Genomic DNA, 21,460 nt, shown 5'->3' on the forward strand with positions numbered 1-21,460 from the left:
CTCCAATTATTACCGGCATCACAATGAAAACCTTTGGACTTTGTATGATAGGCAACTTCATGCAATCGCACAAAATTAATTTATCTATATCGTCATTGATTTCGAAATGCTCAATATATATACTAGAAAATGGGAGCCAAATCAGAGTTCTTTTACTTTCAGAGCTTAAATGGAACTTTAAGTTAGTTAGGTGACTCCGCTTCATCTACATATACGAGGTGTGTTCGAAGGAAAAAGTGAATTTTGATTTTTTTATTTAAAGTACTTATTTATTCATTAATATCTATTTTGTACCCTTTAACGTAATGCCCCTCGGATATAATACAATTGTGTCAACGATTTTCGGTATGGTCATCAGCACTTTCTTCGATTCTGACTTGATATCATCAATTTTGGCTAAACGCTTTGCTTTTATTGGTTTCTTCAGTTTTGGTAATAGGAAAAAGTCGCAGGGAGCCAAATCTGATAAATACGGTGGTTGAGGCATGATTGTTGACGTCATTCAACAACTCCTGAGCGATACTAATGCGACATTGCTTTTGCTCATTTAGCAATTTCGGAACAAACTTCTCTGTCAGACGTTGCCTAAAACATTCGAGAAAGTTGAATGGAATGAGCCGATCGATATGCCAATATTCAAAAACAATTTTTTTCACCGTTTCGATGTTTTTTTCGCTCGTTGACGTGTTTGCATCTCCAGGATGCTCATCGTCATCAACATCTTCTCGGCCTTCTGTAAAGCGCTTGTACCACTTATAAACACTTTTAAAAGACAAAGTGAACTCACCGAAGTCAACATTTCAAGTGGCTTGGAGAACTTTATTTCATTTTTAACGCAAAATTCAATACATATTCTTTGATCCATAACAAATATCACTCCATACTGTAATAAATTACCTATATGGACTTAAATATCAGCGAACAAACATTTAACGAAAAGAATATACTACAGATTAAACTTTTTTATCAGTTTTCTCGCTATACCTAACTTATGTAACAGTTTCTCAAGCGTTGCAGAAATGTTACCCAGCATTTTTCAAATATAAGTAGATCCATATACATAAAGTACATATACGAATATTTTTTTTTGAATGATGTGTATTTATTTTGGATATTCACATAACTACCTATATTCATATATACTTTAACCAGATATTGTTGGCTAATAAACATCATAACATTATAGTCAGGGTTAATATAATAATAAGATATAAACATACATAACAATTAAAATAAATAATAAATGTATGAGAAAAAATTCTATAGCCAATGTCAGGAGCACAAAAGGATTTGCTATGCCGTAGGTAATTAGTATGAACATTTCCAACCAAAATTACTTACACATTTGATTACTTAATATATCGAACTCTTAATAGCGACAATTTAAGTAACCGCAGAAGAGTGGACTTAAACTTAAAGCTATAATATTTATTTACTCCTGTATAAAGAGTGATAATTGCTTGCTGCGTGAACTCTCAAATCGATTTGGTGTTTTAATATCCATCAATGCAATCAGTCCCAGTGACAAAATGCCAATCAAGAATAGTGTTACCAAAATGCCAGCCCAAATAGGAGCAGTTGTAAAGCCAACACAATCGTAAACATCGCCAAAATGTGGCACACCATTCAACCAGGGTTGCACCTGAGCATATATACAAAATATTTTGACTTTATTACAACAAAATATTAACAAGTAAATAAAATGTATTCACCTGAAAGTCATTTATGACGAGACTGTCGCTGTCATTGCCAAATTGTAAACTGCGCGAGGAGCAGCGATATGAAAAACCAATTGGTGCCGACGGAATGCTATAAATTGTACCCACAACCGGTAGCACCGATTTGTAATCATTGTACTCCACTTCAACAGCCTTCATGTACCAGTAACCACGACTCAGTGTAAAATTGAAGCGCAAGAATAATTTCTGTGTCTCCACCGAGAATATAATATTGAGACGCCCATATCCTTTACCCTTTTGATCATCAAAAGTAACATCCTTGTTATGCGAAATAAGCTTGGTGTCGTTTAATCTGCCGGTGATATTAATTACTGGAGCTGAGGTTACATAAAGCACCGCTTTGTCGCCTGTAAAATTATAGCGTAATATTATCAACATTTATGTAGTCCATTTCAATAATTTTTATGACTAAATTATTTAAATAATATATATTTGGTTCTGCTGGTTCTAAAATTTTTTGTTTTTATGATGAGATTTAAATAAGTACATATAGTATAAAATAACTTTTGAAGTTTTTTTCTCAAACTCCAATTCCCTTGAACATTATCATCTCAACCAACTTCTATTATGACTATGATTAGGGTCTTTAAAAACAAAAAAAAAAAAAAAAAACTCGTTTTATATGAATTAAATACTTGTCACAAATCATAGTCTGAATTTAATTCCTTCAGCAAATCTGTTCATAGTAATGTGCTCGGACTCGACGCATAACGCGTTCCAAGGAGTGAATAAAATAGTGTCGAGAAGAGAGAATTATCATAGAGTCAAATCCAGTAAATCTGATTTCTACTGGTATTTTTTTATATCTAGCGAGCAATATTTTAAGTGACCAGTTTGAAATGGAAAGTAAAGAATATCACCGCCGATCCACTTTCACCTCTAACAAATTTTGCCTTCCTCTCCCACCTTTCCACAGTCAAATGTGCTCCCTTGTATTAAGAATAAATTACGTATACCCACCAAGTGCTACGTAAATAAAAGTTTTGTCTTCCTCATCAGCGGTTGGTGTCTGAGAAGTCGTTGTTGCCCCACGTTCTTCTTCTGTGCGTTCTTCACGTTCTTTAGCGTCTCTTTTAGAAATGTAATGTGTGTCATCATCGCGACTCGCTAATATGCCCAATACCTCTCCTTCGCCGTAAATGGTAAGCGCATCATTATAGCCAGAAACAATTGATTCATCTTCTTCTTCAGCATTGCCGCTTAGATTAATGACCTTCGCGCGAAAAAATAAATCAATTGGAAACCCAGTGAACACATGGATAATGCAAAATTTTTTCAATTATTCTCTAACTTTGAATAGATATATTGTCAAAAAGTTAATTCTAATCATGGAAGAATTAAAAAGATTTATCTATTATTTAAATATTAAACTAAAATTTTCGGAAGTTGAAAAATAAAGCAATATTTTCTTTGATTAATGCAAAAATGGATCTCCTCACTGAAATTTCAATTGCCAGCTACTTTCCAAACTTTAGCCATTTCTGAGAATTTAATCTCTAATTTAGCTAAAAATTAATGTTTATTAAGCTATTGTATAGAATGTAGTTAAATATAACACTGAAGAACATTTTTTCATTTTTTCCCATATGACAAATTAAACACAAATACCGAAATAGAATTGCATTAACGATTTCTCACTGGGATATTCGTTGCGAACGCATACATGTATGCTATCAAGCGCTCGAGCTCAAACAAACAAACATCCATATGCATATAGATTTATATGTATGTATATGCGATCTGCATTCGCAACAAACATTGGCAATCTCTTACATTTTTCATACTTATACTCGTATATGGTATACTATATATATATGTACATATATACACACCTCTATATTGGCATTGTAGTTAAAGGGTTCCGCTTTAAGAAAATGTTGTGGTAAATATGTCCAAGCGTTTGACTTCACCACTTGCTGAAATCTGGGATATGCCTTGCCATCAATGCGTCCAGTTGTATTCCGCACAAAAACCACAATGGCCTTAGTGTCCTGAAATAAATTGGTCAGATCTTCTTCGCTGGCCTCGACAAGAGCGCGTGGTTGCAAATTAATGACACTCTGATGACCCCAAAAGAGGTACGGACCACTAAGTCCAGTAGCACTGCAAGTCGTAACAGCTAAACTCAAGTAAATCGCTAGAAAAACGCAATGCATTATTGATTCCAATATTGTTAATTATTTGCTGTACTGCTTCTCTGCGGCACACAACGGCTACAAAAGTGACTTTTCACAACTGCTGCTGGCAGGCAAACGCTTGGAACTTGTCGTGATATGCACAAACAAATTTATCCATTCTTCAATCGATACTGACGGCGCATGTTTACAGCGCAAACGCAATGCCAGCTGAGAATCAAAATAATAAACTCATTTCCAACAAGCTGCTTGGAGGAAAGTCAGATTAGGGGTGTCGAGAGTGCCGGCCTTTGCAAGTGAATGGTGACGGCATTGTGGTAAAAGAGATTCAAAAGCCGTAAATATTGCAGAGCGCAGCGGTAGAGAGATACAGAAGAGAGTTTGGTTTTAAAAATAAATTATGTTTATTTATTCATCGCTTTTATGCACTAAAATGATATAAAAGTTATACAAAAAGGTGCGAATTTTAAAAAACTCTGGACTACATATACATTTTTATGTATGTATGTATGTATGTATGTATGTATATGTGTGTGTTTAATTTTGCTAAACAAATAATTATTGTTCAATATAAACTCAGCGCAATCAAAATTGCGAAAAATAAATAATTTGGCAGCGAACGATTTGAACTGTTGGTAAAACTTCCGTAAAACGTCTTCGTGCCTGAAAAGAAAGTAGAAAAATGAATATTCATATAAATATAAATAAAGTTCGGTAAATAAGTTTCCTTGAGTAAAAATAATTGAAAAATGATCAGTTCAGATAATTTAATTTATTTTCAAAAGAGTTCTCACCAGATTAGTATTAATTTAAAAACAAAGACTTCAAAAATATTTTTCAATTAAAAAGCCATTACGTGAATGAAACTGTTATAAGCTGTGGTACGCCTCAACTGACAGCGAAGTCAGCTCTCAAATTGAGGGAAACCAGGGAGGATTAGTCACCGGTACTAAGGGACATTATAATATTCTTAGCAAGTTTCCGTCGATACTTTTTAAATATTTCTAAGAAAAGAACTTAAATATGACCCCAAATATTGTCTTCCACTCCAGTCAGATCACTGCAATGCCTACAAAGCGAGGGTCACAGCAAATTAAGCAAGCATTCTTGTTCTGACAAAGAGCTTTAAAATCATATCTTGATCTAACATCCCAAATAGACTGCGATAAAGAGGGTATTTATATGCCTCTGGATACTTGTAGGTATTTAATCGACAAAAATGTTATACTTGTAGATATAGCTGAGTTTCGGTGGAAACAACCTGACTTGTTCAACAAGTAGACAAACGTGGCATGAAATGAATATGGAATGACATAAGAATTCTAGTAGGTGCTCTAATAGGTAATTGTTTTATTGGAAGGCACGCTAGCAGACTGGTAATATCATACTGTAGAAGCTCTCAAAAGACAGAGGACGAATATTATATAGAGAATCTTCCTTGCGACTGCAAAGCTTTGTGTCACAAATTAATCGCTACTATCGATCAAGGTTTCCTTGACGATATCTCTGAAGTTGTACATATCAAACCTTTTTAATTGAGGAACTTCATTAATAGCACAGTGTGGTTCAGAGAGGAATTGATAGTGTGAGAGGATTTTAGTCTCAGTGGTTTCTCAATGGGCCTCCTAAATGTTTGTCGCCAGACATCTACCCTGTCTACCTATCCAACCTGTGACAGAGATATTACTCTCTGACATATTGCTGAGTGTATAACAGTTTATTCATCTAACATTTCTTTAGTTAAAATTTCGTAATTAATGTATGGAAAGGAGAAGTCAATGTTAAAATATTCTTGGCGTCGCTACTGGAAAATTTTCAATCACTCATCACACGTTATTTAACTAATCTAAATAAAATAAACAGCCTCTAATGCTGAAAACCGGTGAATTCTATCAGATTGTTTAGTTTTGTTTGGCTTTATTTGCGCCTAATAGAGATGCTGAATGTAATTAATTGAACGAGTGGGCTTAATTTGAATTTTTAGTAAAAATGGGTGAAAGTTTTCTAGCCGCTAAATCCATATTATGTCAATTAGACAGTGCTATATATTTTTCTCGAATATTTTAACACATTTTTATTATAAATTACTTTGTTAGGTAACCACTCCATTCGAAAGTTAGAAATATTAAAATATTTCTAGATTGAGGCTCTACTCTCTCAGTTTCCATACAAATTGGGGCAGTATTCTCCAGTTTTTGTTGGTTTTTTGTTGTAGGAGCGCAAAATATTTTCCATATAATTTTAGGTGATTCTAATGTGATAACTGTAGGCTCTTTCTAACTGGGAATTTTTTTCATATTCACTAAAAAAAAAGCTTAAACTTAGTCCTTCATTGGTTGTTTTGCAAAATTTTCTTACAAAACTTTTTTTTTTTTAATTTGCACAGCCTGATAAATAGCAAAATAAATGATCAAAATAACAACGAGTCACTTACGTTTCTCATTTGGATCCCGTACACCACAAGTTCTATACGAAATGGTGGCTTTTCTTTTAGTGTTCACATATCCGGGAATGAATAGACTAGGAGCATCTAAACGACCAGCAGCTATTAGGCGTGACATATCCTAATATAAAAACATTAAATATTAGCCAACTTTGTTTCTTTAAAAAACAATTATCTTACCATTTCCAAACGATGTGCTATTGGTCCCTTAAAGTGTATGATCATTTGAATGCAAGCGCCACCGTGTAACTCCTTTGTTTTGCGCGCATCCACATCCAACATCCATTCTGGAATACCCATAACCGAGCGTAGTTCTTCCAAGAATTGAGCGCTAGCAAAGCATATTAAATATAAAATTGTACGAGTATAATATATTGTTTTAAAAATTAAGTAAATACGTATATAGTACTTACACAACGAATCTCGGTGGTTTCTGTAAATTAACATATTTGAAAACATTATGATCCGGTTCAATATTAGCGCAGGCGAAACGTTCCGAGGAGTATTCAGGTCCGAAGATGACTATTGAACGACCGATGGCACCCACAGGTCTTTCGAGTGGAAAGTTAGAGTCTATGAATACAACACGCTCCACACCAAGATCTGGAAAGAGAAAAAATTTTAATGACGGTGGATTTCATTTAAAGAGCATACTTCTTACTTATTGTTCCTAGGCGCGCACCAACATCGCCTACATAGCAACGTAATGGATTATCAGGACCACATTCCTGCTCGTACAAGTCACGCTATAAGTTAGACGATATTCATTAGAACTGTGTATATGGAACTGTAATATATGCATTTTAGTTATCATTCGCACATTTAATGGATCTGCCAGTTGGGTGTAATAAGGGTTCCACACATAGCCGCCGGCAACACAACGTGTTATCGTTGGTTTTACTGCAGCATCCACACCGACAGGATTCACAAATATTTGCCAGTTGTGATTATGGGTCTGAAATAAAAAATATTCCCAATTAAAAAAAAAAAAACACCTAGCATATTTTTGTGCATGTCAAACCATATTTCGATCATTTTTGCCCGGATGCCTCAATTTCACCTCGATAACAGTCTCCGATTGACTACCGTCAGTATGTATTAGTTGTGTCATTTTGATATAACCGTAGGCATAACCAGTGGGATGATGAAATGATGCTATCGCACGTATCTCACGCGCCTCGCTAGGGCTGTAACCGCGCTCCAGTGTACTGCAGGCCCAACGTGCATTTCGACGCTTCTTATGTATTACCACCGAACGACCGATCACGCTGTTGTAACCGAAAAGCGGTAAATTTGTGTCGTTATAGGCGTCTTCGTACTGCACTAGTTCATCGAGTGTGCCAAATTTGCCACTCAGATCGCCCATTTCATACTGATCTGTTGTGCCTTGTTTGGGCGGAGGTGATGATTTGACATTTATATCGAAGGGATTCCAGTGACCATAAAGTGTGGTGTCTTCACAAGGAAATTCAAGATTCGATTCAACTGGTGTCTGCAAGAAATTGAAGTACATAAACACATAAGTATATAATTTGAGGTTCTCATAATTGTCTAATATATACCATGTGTATGTGATAGCCGCTGTTTTCACTTAAGCCCTTCAACTGCACTTCGATGTTGCTAATGTCGTATTCCGATTGCTGTGTAATTTCCAAGCGCCCACTTACGGTCAATTCATCTCCATTGGCGTACCAGTCCTTTGCCACTACTTTGCGTCGAACGTGTCCTATAATGCTATTAAAAAAAAAAAGTTTTTTTGTTAATAATCTTCGCTAACATTTCACCTTAAACCAATTTTTACTTACACAGAGCAAGCCAGTCTTTCGCCTCGTGCTACGGGCCCGAAATCATCATAGATTACTAATGACTTCCCTAAAATATTATGTCTGCCCGACAATGGCAAATTCGTATCCGTAAACATGAGACGACTCAGCTTCTCTGCATTTTTCTTTCTCCCCGCTATGGTCAACTTTCCTACGCGTGTATCCAAAGCTCCCACACGACACATTGTCGGCAAATGTGGTTTACAATAGTCATCAAGTGAACGATTTCCCCACTGTACTTTGTGTGGATTGAAAACATTTCCGGTGGAAAGACAACGATTCTGCCAGTCGTAAAAATCTTTGCCAGGCGCATTACTATGTATGGCCCAACGATGTTCGAATGTATTGTTTTGTGTGGATCCATCGGCATGTATTAAGTATTCAAATATGACTGTGGTGTCTTGCCAAGGCTCTTCAACCGGTTGACGAAAGAGTACGCGTCCCACCACTGGATAGCGGAGTAGAACTTGCGCTGTATACATCGGCTTCTGATACAGCTTATTCTTAAGGTATTGTGTTATAGTTGAACAGCTCCAAGGATTTTCAGTAATGTTGTCAACATTAGTGCGATTATAAGTGAAGATAACCATACCGCGGTGTGCTATGCTCTTAAGACCTTGTAACGGTAAAAAGGTGTCCCAATACAGACCACTAAGTTCTGAACTAGCACCTGGCAGTAAATAGTTATGATAGTAATCTTTATTGCGACTTTGTAATTTCCCGCTCAAATCTCCAGTAGGATATTGATCCTGTGTGCCAAAACCAGGTGGTGGTATGGTAGATTTATCAAGTTCACGGGGATTATATAAGCCACCAGTGGATTCACAGTAACTAGGTAGACCTTTGCGATGTGGCACAGGTGGTAGAGTATGTATACGAAATGCGGAGACGTCTTCAGCGAATTTGCGATTAACGAACCGTGCCTGTTTGCCAGCCGATTCGAGTGTGAAATTCAAAAATGTTGGATCAAAACGAGACCGTTGTGTAAATGTTATTTCACCTTTAATGCCACCAGAGTTCAAAAAGGTTCTATAGGAAAAAAATTTAATAAAAATGTGTTCATAAAAGGTGAAATAATTCTTACTTGTATATCAGTGGTTCCACATGACGAATTTGTGTACATGCCAGGAAGTTATCGGGATGTTGATCGTCGAATAAGACGAGATACAACGTGCGATGGGGTATGGATAAATCGGAGGGTAACAACACAAATTTATCATCTCTATAAACTGCGCGTTGTGGCATTTGTAAAGCATTTTTTGCCACACTTATTTTTCCTAATCTAGCGTCAAGATCACCAATACCCTTGTTCTCACCATAGCCTTGTGGGTCGAATACCAATTGCAAGAAGTTACAATTATCTTCGGTACGATGGTGATCATTTTTAAATATGTCGGTAACGAAAATTTTCCAGCTATGACGTGTCATAGGTTTACTAGTATCATCGTTAGGCGGTTGCGCTTGTATGTGATAGAGATCGGAGTAAATCAGTGTGTCACCGTCGGCACCATCTACTGGCGCTAACCAACGAAAATGTACAGAGCCCGCAATGGGTGTGTTAAAGCGCGCCTCTGCCATATGCTCCACCGACATCTGGATTGTGGTGATAGTAGCACAAATGCGCGTATGCGAACTGACCTCGGTTAGAACGAGAGATTTACCCCAAATACCAGTTTCACCTGCAATGCAGCAAGATTTAATTTAATTTTGTAAGTATTGTGCAAATGTATTTGTCTTACCTATTAAAGTCATATCACGATACCAGGTAGTTGACTCATTTCCGGGCAATACCAAAAAATCTAGCTCATCGTCGAAATTCACAATTTGTGCACCCAATTGCTCCCCACTACAACGCGACTCTGGATCAATATCAGTATAATCTACTGGAAACTGTCTGACACCCCAACTCCATACCTGATCCGGATATTGTAACGTGGTTTCTAGTTTGGCGTTGATCTCCACAGTTGTTGCATTCACTTGACGAAAGGTAATCTCACCATGTAGACCGTGCTGAGAGAGGTACGCGATTAGTTGTTGTGCGCCGACTATTTACGAAATAAGCACGAAAACAGTAACACGATAAAAGAAGTAATTAGACATAGAAGAAAAAACGTGTCATGTACAATGTGCGTTAACGAGTATACAAGTTACGAAGATGCAGTCTTTGTGGTAGTAAGCGATCGCTTAAAATAGTTGTTAAGAAATGTGAAGGAAAGGCAAACGAGCGTTAAGTTTTTCTTGCATTTTTTCCAATATTTATTTTTATTTGTATTTTGTTAACGCCCTTGGATCCCACTTTCTTACGTACTCACCAATATTTTGCGACAATATGCAAGCAGCGATGACTAATAGCAATATATAACTGCCTGGAGACTTCATTTTGTTTTTCTGTACCAACATTATATTTTCAAATACTTTATATCAAAAAAATATTTACACGTAGGTTAACATTAATTGCGTTAAAAAAATATTGCACAATCGTACAACAAAAACAAATTATGTTGAAAAAAATTAATTAAAAATTCCTTTCACTATCACATCGTGTCGAAATTTCCACTACAAATCGCCACTGCTTACCGCTTTGCAAAGTCGTTCATTAACGTTTTACGCACAACTAAATCTGGTTTTCTTCAACAAAGCCATGGTAGGTCTGCTAAAGTCGACTTAAAAACGCATTCGAGTTGGTTCGAAAGAGAATTGGCCATTTGGTGCTTTCGTAACGAAAGTTGTTCTCTTCCGCTTCTGCTATGTACTATGGGTTGTGAAGTAACTTTGAAACTGGTTTTGAAGAAATCAGCTGTTTAAGTTGTTTGACTGAAGCTGCTGTTGTTCTTAGTGCTATTCCGGTAGTATTGTTGTTGTTTAACTGTTTATATCTAATATCTACATGCAACAAATAAACAAAATGATAGTTGAGTATGCGTTGAGGAGCAAATTATTTAATACTTTGAGCTGCCCTTTCCATATTAACCAGGCAGTGTACATTAGGTGTTCAAAAATTTAACTTGTATACTGCATCTTCATAGTGTTTGACTGGATAAATACTCGTTAAATTGTTTTAAAATTATTGGCTTAAGAGAGCATAACCCGATTTTTTTCCTGAGTTAACTACTTATATCCGCCAATCTGTGCAAAAAATTATACTTACTTAGTGCAGCTAACAATTCCGTTTCATCTTACTATTCTGCAATAATTTGGGCTAATAAAAGCCCAATACAACTGTCACTGTTTCTTTTACGATAGGAAGTCCTATTAATAAAGTTGCAATTACTCGAATTGATTGAATTTTAAGGGTTATATCCACTTGTAAATTTCAAAAACTCGAAATATAAATATAAGCTTATATATCGAGTACATATACTTAAGAATAGTCTCCGAAAATCTGAAAACATTAAACGCGTTATTCTCAAAACGCTGTTTTTAGATTCGATAAGGAAAATTACTCTGAAATGGTTGAACCGATTGACTTAAATTTTTACAGGAACTTCTTAGATATAAATATTTATTTGTCAAATAATGATGAAGGCATAAGATTTAATTTTTAATTTTTTTAATTTTTTCACAAAAAACGACCTTTGCGGAAAGCCGCTATTTTGTCAAAAATCAAAATTTTGACAGCCTTTCGATCTTAACCTGTATTTTATTGTTATAAAAATTTTTGTGTTTTTTGTTTTTCGATTTGAGTTAATTTTAAGCAGAAAAATATTCCTTGTTTCTACTGTTTTTCGGAGGTCCTCCTGGAGATCTGCTACGGGATCAAGGTAACCCAAATTTTTTCAAAATAAATTACCGATTATTAAAGCGCATTCAATTTTATAAATGTAACTTATTATACACTGTAGCAACATGTTGCAAGAGTATAATAGTTTGGTTCACTTAACGGTTGCTTGTATCAGCTCAAACTAATCGAGTTAGATATAGGGTTATATATATACAAATGCAAGCTGTAACCTCAGGAAAAATTAAGATATCATTGGAACCATTGGAAGGTTAGTATCGTAGATGGGTGTAGTCGGATCACTGCCACGCGCAAAAAACGCCATTAATCGAAAACCAATAAATTGCTATAACTAAGCTCCACAATAAGATAAAAAACTGTTATTTAGTACAACGATTCACATTATGGAGGGGCATTTGCATTTAAATTTTTTTTTTTGTTAAGTGAGCGTTCTCCGCTCTCTAATAGGTTTAATGTGCAAATCTCCTAAACCATTAAAGCTATAATAATCAAATTCACTCAGGACAATTCTTTTTAGCACCCCGACAGTGTGAAAATGTGTGAAATCGGGTGATAACCCCGCACACTTCCCACGTAACGGTTTTGAGTTAAACTACTAAAAGTGCAATAACTCTTTAAATAAACAAGTCGGATACTTTGAATTTTACACATACATATGATGGTACAATCAAGTTTAATAGGAGTCAAATTTGAACAATAGGCGTGGTACTGCCCACCTTTAGGTGAAAATCCATATTTCGGGATCTACTTGGCCGATTCCAAATTTGGTTAGTAAAATTATACTGGCATGCCAATGTTACAGTGTAAAAATGGCGGAAATTGGATTACAATCACGCCCACTTCCCATATAACACAAATTTAAATTCCATCTGATTTTCGAACTTTCCGGTATACAAATCACGCACTAATGAATATATTTAAATAAAACTTTGCAATAACACTCTTATTCAAGATATGCCAACTCAAGTCCAAAAATTGTCTAAGTCGGGCCACAACTGTTCAAGCCCCCATATACCGAAGATGTGGACCATAGGGTCAATACTTCTCTTAGCCCCCATATATCTAACATAAAGATTTTCGAGATATGTGAGATACCTGAAGAAACATTTTTTTCATTAGCAATATGTAATAATACCAAAAATATATAAAGTCGGGTCAATACTACCAGTATCTCTGTATGTACATAAAATGCTTTTTGTTACTTTTACAAACCTTATGCCGAATATGTCGGTTAGTGGGTGAGTTACTTATTTTTATGTAAAATTGCTTGAAAATATGTTCTCGAGTATACCTTAACAATGTCAAAGGTTAGCACAATAAGCCGAGACCTTTCTCTGCCGGCAATATATCCATTCCAGCCGACTATAAACCGTTTGTTGGACGTTTTATCAATATATTAAATTTATTCTCTCCGGTAGAGTTTATACCACATTTGATAATGTTTTTAATATAATTTTAGCTGGCGCGAAGTAAAATATAACAATAAAACTAAATAAATCTATGACCTATAATATAACTTAATAAGTCATCTCAATTAAATTTTTACAAAATTCTCTGAACGTTTCCGTGAATTCAATAATGATGATCATAATCGCTGAGCTCACACCGAGCCATCTTTATATTAAACCAATTTCATGAGCAGTGTTCCTTCAGACGGTCACCTCATATCGAAGTAAACGAATCATCCAATCCATATACAATAAAGAAACCGATTTTAGAGACGCGGTTGGGAACATGCGTTGACTTTCGCAAAAACTCAAAATTATCTTTGATCTCTCTAAAAAATCTTAATAAAATCTTCGTGCCGTGTTTCATTCCAATCAATTAAGTTGTTAAGGAGCGGAGTACACCTTCACAGAATGCTTTGTGCCACTCAAATATACGAATATGTATTCGTGTTAAAGTAACCAAAACACACACTAATTGACGTGTAGGGATCAAACGTCACACAAACATAAATGCAGATTATATCAATCTAGTAAAGCATTTTTATCGATTCGGCTTGCACGCGCAGTTTATATGGACCAGTGCGGATCAATAAGGATCTTCAGTATACATACATGTACCATGGGACGCCCGTTTTTATTTCTCAGCAGTAAGGGTTAAACCTTCAAGAATTCATCGACAAAGGAACGAAGCAAAATCTTCAGTTGTTTGAAAATACTTACTTTTCAATACAAATTTGCTCGATGTCAAAAAAACTTGCATACACATGATTTTAGTATAGTTACTACTTAACAGGTACTGGTAATACCCATAAAAATGAGTTCAGAATTCAAAAAAATAAGTTTGTCACATTTTTCTTCAATTGCTAAAAGGTCAAGCACTTCTGGCTCACAGTGGATACTATTTCAACCAAGTAAAATGAAATTCCAGTCAAGTGTTTGCCCAAACAATCATACCATTTTGTGCGCTTCGTTTTGATGTAATCTCTTAAATTGTGGAGACAAAGCTTTTGTCGCCTCTTCAATGCTGGTAGATTTTTCTAGGAAAAAATTCTCTCATAAACACTATTCTAAGTATGCTATTGCTTGTCGAGCGGTGAATGCTGCTTTCAATTTAGATATTGTGACTATAAGAACCGTCGAACAGCCTAACCGAATAGGCATCCAACGTGTGATCAGCACATTTGGACACGGGTGTAGCAAGTGTATGAGATATTTATTTATAATATAACACTTTCGCAAACCATAAGATAAAAAAGCTCTAGATTTTTCAGAATTTTCAGAATCTCTTTTGATCTACTCTAATTTAAATAAACCGACATAAAGATTTCATGTGATCTCTAAACATGGGTTTTGTGCAAAGTTATGTTAATTTCGTATCATTATGTTCCACCTACGCAATATGGGATAATACGAGTATATGTGTATATGTAACTCTCAATTTTCCTAAATCATTATATGCTCGTACATATGTAGTGGCATCGTAATCCGTTCGATCCATACTATACAAATATTATATATGATTTGTTGTAATAAACTAGCGAATGAAATTTGTGTATGACATTGTTATTGTAAAAACTTTATGCATTAGTTTTTGGCGTTTTTAGTTTGAAGAAGACGTGACAAATTTTTAGTAATGATTTTCGTTCTCATTATACGTGTATGCACAAGTACCTGTTAAGCAATAATACAAAAAAAAAATTAATGTTGTAAATAATAAAATTAAAAATATAAATAAAAATGTTAAACAAAAAAACACAAAACAAAATGTATAAAAAAAAAATTATAAAAAATTTAACTAATTTTTCGTCATATCCGCTTGAGTGCACGCAAAGTGATATACTCATAAATGAAACAAGCGTTCTTTTTTTTCTTTTGCTGTTCTATAGATGACTTAAGTTGTTTTATTCAGCTTGGTTTAGTATTTTGTTTGATTATGTTTTGAAGTCATCTTGATTTGCTATATACTTTTTGTTTCGTTAACGTTGGATATTATTTTTCTATGTACAGTTGTTAGATGTTTTACAACTGTTGCTGTTTTTTTTTTCTTCTTTTTTCTATTTTTCATAACAATTTGTCTACAAAAGTCAGAGTCATTATATTATATGGATTAATAGTATTCATTTGTCATGATTTTAGCCCTCTTTCTCAATATATATGAATAGCTACAAACTAATATAATTTTATATACTTAAAAATTTCGTCGTTCACTTTGTGGGTTTATAATTAAAATATTTAAATGTTTTGTAATTAAGAGTTAATAATAGCTAGAGATGCCTTTAAGTTGCATTATATGCAACGTATATATATGTAAAGGGACATTTCAATTGATTAATAAATAAACAGTTTAAATAAATTCTTTAAAATTTTTAAAAGCATTCTACACTCAAAATCAATAAAAAATCTCTATTCAGCACAAGATGTTGAATGCGTTTAAACCTAACACGCCCTAAAATTATTTCTGTATATAAGTGTATGTGTGTGTGTTTCGTTTTTAAACTGTTCATGTTAAACACTTCGTTTGCAGTTTGAGTAACAGTGTTATATTTGCAAAAAATGTTTATAGCATTAGCACAAGTTTGGTCAGTTTATAAAATACATACAGTTAGTTTGTGTTGTTATAAGCAATCGAAGGACTAGAGCGTGTCTTTTTGCTTATATGCTATATAAATAATAGATAATTCCAAAGAATTTGAGTGCACGTTTAAATAAGTTAAAGATTTCTGATACTATATAGTAGCATCGTTCGGTTTTGCCGCTCTTTATGTACTTGATGTACTATTATTATGGTAAATATATGCATATACACATACATATATATGTATATTTATTATATATATATATATGTATTTATGTGTATATACATTTACAATAAAATACTTTTTTTCAATATTACGTGCTTGTGGTCTTCATTAATGTTCGTTGTTTGCTTGCATGTGAGTGTAATATTTTTAAGTATTTTATACGGTTAGTAAATATATACGTGTATATGTATTTTTTTTTTTTTAATTGTTTAGTAAAACATTTTCTTGGCATATATACATATATGTAAACATATACCAGGCAAATAATAACTAATATTTTCTTTTATATATATATATATATATGTAATAATTTATATATGAATAGTAGTAGAATTTTCAATATTTATCAGTTGTAATTTGTTGTGAATAATCATTAGACTTCCTAAAGTTTTTTCTCTTTTCATATAACAGCTAATCGTTGATTAGCAACGTATATACAAACACAAGTATGTAAATTATTAGTGCATAAATTTCAAAATTGTTAAATGTTTCGGTTATATAAATACGTATATATATATAAATATTGTATATAATCGCACAATAGCGCTTGCAAATAATATGTATGAATATACTTTGTTTATACTTGTGTGTTAGTAGTAGAACAATTGAATTAAATTGAAATTTATATAGAATTCATCATAAGTTATGCAATATGTATATAGTATATATGTGATTAAATAATAAGTTTAAACATGCATGTTGTTTTCGTATTTTTTTTTTTTTGATTTTTATTTTATTTTTATATCTCTTCACATTAAATTCGTTATATATGTATAAGTTCTCCAAGGGATGGTTCACTTTAAAATGTTATTTTAAAATTGCTAAAAGCAAACATGCATTTGCCAAGTATTTGTAAATATTTATTCAAAAATCTTTAAATGTTTGAAATAATTATAACATTAACGCTTTCTCAGTTGAATATAACTGCAATATATATGTAAGTCTTTGGTAAATTGCAAAAAATCGACATAATCATCTCATGTTCATATAAAGTGCATATACTCAGTGTTGCAATAAATTATATGTATATATTTTCCTAATATTTTTTCAATTGTTTTATGGACAAAAAGTGTTAAGAATATTCAAAGTAACGCGCAAATGTTTAGTAAGTTTAACTATAATCGTCATATTTAATGATCGTTTCTCATAAAATCGGGTTAGTATTCCAAAAAAAACACACACATTTATATATGTGTATATATAATAACGTTAAATATATATATAAATATATAGAAATTCAATAAACATACACGGATCGGGTAAGGGTTTAATAAATCTAAACTAAATAGTTCAAAACAACATAAACGGATAGGGTAGGAATTATAACAATAATTATTGAACTTCAAAACACAAAACTAAAGTTAGGTTAGGTTCGTATGAATAAATATATAGAACTTCAAAAACACATATAGATTTTTAGATATATGTACTAAATCGTGTAAGGTTATAGATCTTGTTTGTCAAAATTTGTAAGCACTTATAAATTAGGTTTCATGCGTACATTTCGATATTATGGTGATAGGTATGTATATATAAATGTGTTAAAATAAATATAGGCGAAAAGCATTATTTATAGGTATAGCTTAGTGAGAGTGATGAGTGATAGTTTAAGATATTTTGATATTTTGGTGAATGATTAAGTGTTTCTTTTTTCTTCTTCATTACTACATCCTTTCTTGTTTGTCTATTCGTAATAAGCTTATTCGCAATAATAGTTATTAACAATAAACGTGCATTGTTTCTAATAGTTATTAATAATTAATGGCCTACACTGGTTGCCTTTAACCTACGCTGAAATTCCCATGTGTGACGATTAAAACACGCGTCCCTACATTGAGTGTGCAAAGAGTTTTGATAATTGCTGTTGTTGAGGTTGGTGGAAAAGTCTGCTACAACAAATAAAAATCTTAGAAAGTTTTCTGTTTTTAAGTTTTTTGTTGATTTTTCTTATTTGTTTTTTGGTTTTTAGTTTTTTTCTAAAATAAAATAATTTAAGTATTTTTTTTTAGTTTGTTTTTTTTATAAAATTTAAATTATCAACTAAAAAACTAACTGCCAGTTGTTGCTTGACATATACCAAATGCTGGTGGAGACGCGCAACTTTGAGTACAATGCAAAATGTAACGAAACTTTCTTTACGCAGTTACACATTTGTTGCTTTTCTTTCAGTTAACTGTTCAGTGTTTCATTGCTCACTAATATAGGGACTATTTTTTTTTATCGTTATGCTTTTTTTCTGTGAAGAAAAGGTGTGGTTGTTTCTTTTAAATAACTGAATGCGTAAATTTACACACAAAATATGTTGTTAATTATTTTTTTTTAAAAAAGTAAAGATACATTTTTTTTTGGTTTTCAAAACAGGATCTTAGTGTTTTGTATTAAGGTTATTTTTATATATTATATATAATTTTTTATTTTTTTTTTACTTATTTGTTTGCTGATGTTGTTGCTAGAGTGCAGTGTAAAGCTGTTTATGCTGCGGCTTCCTCCTCTTCTTCCTCACCCTTGCCGGTGAGCATTTCAATAAGGGCGGCGGTATCGATTTGATTCTTATCGTCAATAACCATCTGATCCCAGGCATCGTCACACTCCTTGGCGCTGAATTTATCACCAAAGTTCATGAGTGTTTCACGGAAACTTTCACCATCAATGAGACCATCGACATCGAATGTTTTGAAAGCGGCAATGACAACTTCATCTTCATCATTGGCACCGGCTGATGCCATACGGTTGGCGAACAAGGTCAACAATTGTGTGAAGTTGATGGGGCCGGAGGCTTCACCTAACATCTGGTCTAATTCCTTATCGGCGGCGATTTTGCCAACGGAATCGAAAGCGGCACGCAGATCGTTCTTGCCAATGATGCCATCCTTGTCGGCATCCATTAGTTGGAAAGCCTATGGGAAAGCAGGTATAAAAAGGGATGGTATTAGTAACTGTCACACGGTATTAATTTCATATCAGCACTTAAATCTATGTTAGTCTAAGCGGAAAAATCTTTACTGTAACACACAAACTGTACTTACTTCCTTGAATTCGGCAATTTGTTTCTGCGAGAAAACAGAGAACACGCTGGAACCAGCGCGCTTCGATTTCTTTGAGCCACGTGAGCCACCTGACGCTCTCTTTGATCCAGTGGTTGAAGCTGGAGCTGGAGTGGCCACTGGTGCTGGGGTTGCGGCCTCAGATGCGGCTTCAGAAGCGGTTTCAGAAGTACCTCCCTCTTCCTTGGTCTTCTTCTTCTTAACCTTCTTCTTCTCATCGGCCTATTAGATATTGAAAAGTTTACGATTAAAGACATTGACTTCAACAATTAAAAAGAAAGTCGAAAACTTTTCAAATATTTACACAAATTTCAGTAAATTATTGCAGTAAGGCATAATAGTACTGTAAACAGCAGTGATGTGAAGTATTCAAACTAGGGAATATATTATGGTTAAATAATTTGAAATAAAACATTCAGAAGGATTCGGCCTTTTTTAATATTTTTTTTAATTTGGTACAAATATTTTAAAGTGAAACTTTTTTAAAGAAAAAATATTTAAATATGTAAAAATAAAATAAAAACTGCATTAAAGTGTGATTTATTTCATATTTTCATCACATTTAATTAAATCTTGAAACAATTACGCAATTTAAAATATTTTCCACTAAAGTAAAAACCATTTAGTTGGCCACCGCTAATGTTCACATTATGTGTGTATGTATAGTTATATCGTATTACGAATTCCATTTATAGTAACATGAAATGAAACAATCGAGTAACGCATAGAAGTCTGATTTCGTCATAGTCTATGTATTTCTATGTACGCATGCACTAGTGTTTGAAGGAGGTATGTCCAATTGCGTGCGTTGATCACTTAAAATTTCGACAATTGGAAGTTTTGAAAAAAAAAAATTATTTTTTTTCATTCAAAAAAGGGATATTTTTCAGAATTATTTATATAATTTCACTGATAATTGATTTTCAATATTATATTAACCGTTATTTGATCACTAATTTCACTTCTGAACCATTTTCAATTTGTTATCACTTTTCCAAAATTACTTCGTTCGAATTCCATTCATTGCGTGCATTACTTCATTCACTTTACTGTTTTGTGTAGTTATTTGTATATTCAATCATTTAATTTATTTTTTTTTAATTTTGCTATATATCCTTTGCTTTGTGCACAAGTTCATAAGTCCACAAACAAGGCTAGTCCATAGTGAGTCCTTACCATGATGCTGAACTTTTTTCTGTGCTGTCTAAACGGATCGAGCGGTCAGAGCACACTGAGTGTTCTGGCTGATTTTATCGGGAAGACATCATTTCTTTTGTAGAATTTGCGCCTCGATTCTTTCCAACCACACACACACACACCAATACACCTGCGCACACAAATACCCATACACAGGTATTTTTTCAATCAGTTTGCCACCTTCCCTTACTCCTCTTAGAATTAATATAGCGCCATCTTATGCTGTTTCGGCCTTTGGTCTGCTTTGCCGAACTATATTCATACGTCGGATTTTCCATTCGTGCATTCACATATTCGTGCTACCTTTTTTAGTAGCCGTGCTGTGGTTCGCCCGGCTGCTTGGTGGGGTATATTGGCCACTTTCATGCCTGTATCTCGTACACAACCCTACATAAATTTTGGCTAGGTGCGTATATCAATGTGTTTGGACATATGTTTGTGTTTGTGCCCGTATGCGCACTTTTTCTGCGCATTTTTTGATGCTCGATGAAAATCTAATTTTAAAAACCAATTCTTCTTCTTTTTCTAATTTTTAGTGTTTCGTTCTGTCGCACCGCAATCTGGTGTATGTACTTATAGAACTCACATACTTGAATATACATAGGTATATAGATATATGTAAGTATGCAAGTATATACTCAAGTATGTTTGTGGTATATTTCGATGTGTTGGCCTGATCGAAAATTCTGTACCAACGAAAACGAAATTTCGTCAGTGGTTTTGAAAGCATCTAATGTTTATGCGTTTTATTTTTCATTTTATTTTTAATTTTATTTTGAACTTGTTTTTGTTATTTTATGAACGAAATTTAAATTCGGTCGAAAGCACCTACGGACCAAAGCATTCTACTATGTTATATGGTATATTCTGCCTTGGCGCATATATCTAATATATACATATTAAATATTTTATATACTTGCATACATACATACGCATATGTGGTGCACAAAGACTTTTACTCTCCCACACCCTAAAAAGAATCTAGGAATCGAATCCGTGGCATTCTATAAGATTTCGGCCGCCGTACGCAATCGGTTGAGTAACACTTGTACATATTGTTTAGTATGTATGTATGTACATCTATATGCATA

General features: G+C 33.7%; 3 protein-coding genes across 3 annotated transcripts; all 3 read right to left on the reverse strand.

Moving 5' to 3' along the window:
• Nucleotides 1-798: 798 nt before the first annotated feature.
• VhaAC45RP (VhaAC45-related protein) lies at nt 799-4,027 on the reverse strand. Its single transcript, XM_014232807.3, has 4 exons — nt 3,572-4,027; nt 2,700-2,952; nt 1,713-2,086; nt 799-1,642 (listed from the first exon to the last, which is right to left on the reverse strand). The coding sequence occupies exons 1-4, from the start codon at nt 3,893-3,895 to the stop codon at nt 1,433-1,435; spliced, it is 1,161 nt and encodes a 386-aa protein (XP_014088282.2). The 5' UTR covers nt 3,896-4,027; the 3' UTR covers nt 799-1,432.
• Nucleotides 4,028-4,254: 227 nt separating this feature from the next.
• Rsod (Related to Sod) lies at nt 4,255-10,913 on the reverse strand. The gene is made up of 12 exons (XM_014232838.3): nt 10,453-10,913; nt 9,880-10,185; nt 9,225-9,819; nt 8,123-9,169; nt 7,880-8,051; nt 7,339-7,809; nt 7,138-7,272; nt 6,979-7,063; nt 6,731-6,920; nt 6,498-6,648; nt 6,309-6,438; nt 4,255-4,537 (listed from the first exon to the last, which is right to left on the reverse strand). Exons 1-12 carry the CDS (start codon nt 10,538-10,540, stop codon nt 4,440-4,442), a joined length of 3,468 nt encoding a protein of 1,155 aa, XP_014088313.2. The 5' UTR covers nt 10,541-10,913; the 3' UTR covers nt 4,255-4,439.
• Nucleotides 10,914-15,844: 4,931 nt separating this feature from the next.
• Nucleotides 15,845-20,475, reverse strand: Mlc2 (myosin light chain 2). The gene is made up of 3 exons (XM_014232785.3): nt 20,349-20,475; nt 19,155-19,394; nt 15,845-19,025 (listed from the first exon to the last, which is right to left on the reverse strand). Exons 1-3 carry the CDS (start codon nt 20,349-20,351, stop codon nt 18,600-18,602), a joined length of 669 nt encoding a protein of 222 aa, XP_014088260.1. The 5' UTR covers nt 20,352-20,475; the 3' UTR covers nt 15,845-18,599.
• Nucleotides 20,476-21,460: the final 985 nt, after the last annotated feature.

This window comes from Bactrocera oleae, chromosome 2 (genome assembly GCF_042242935.1).
Source record: "Bactrocera oleae isolate idBacOlea1 chromosome 2, idBacOlea1, whole genome shotgun sequence".
NCBI classification, from domain to species: Eukaryota; Metazoa; Arthropoda; class Insecta; order Diptera; family Tephritidae; genus Bactrocera; species Bactrocera oleae.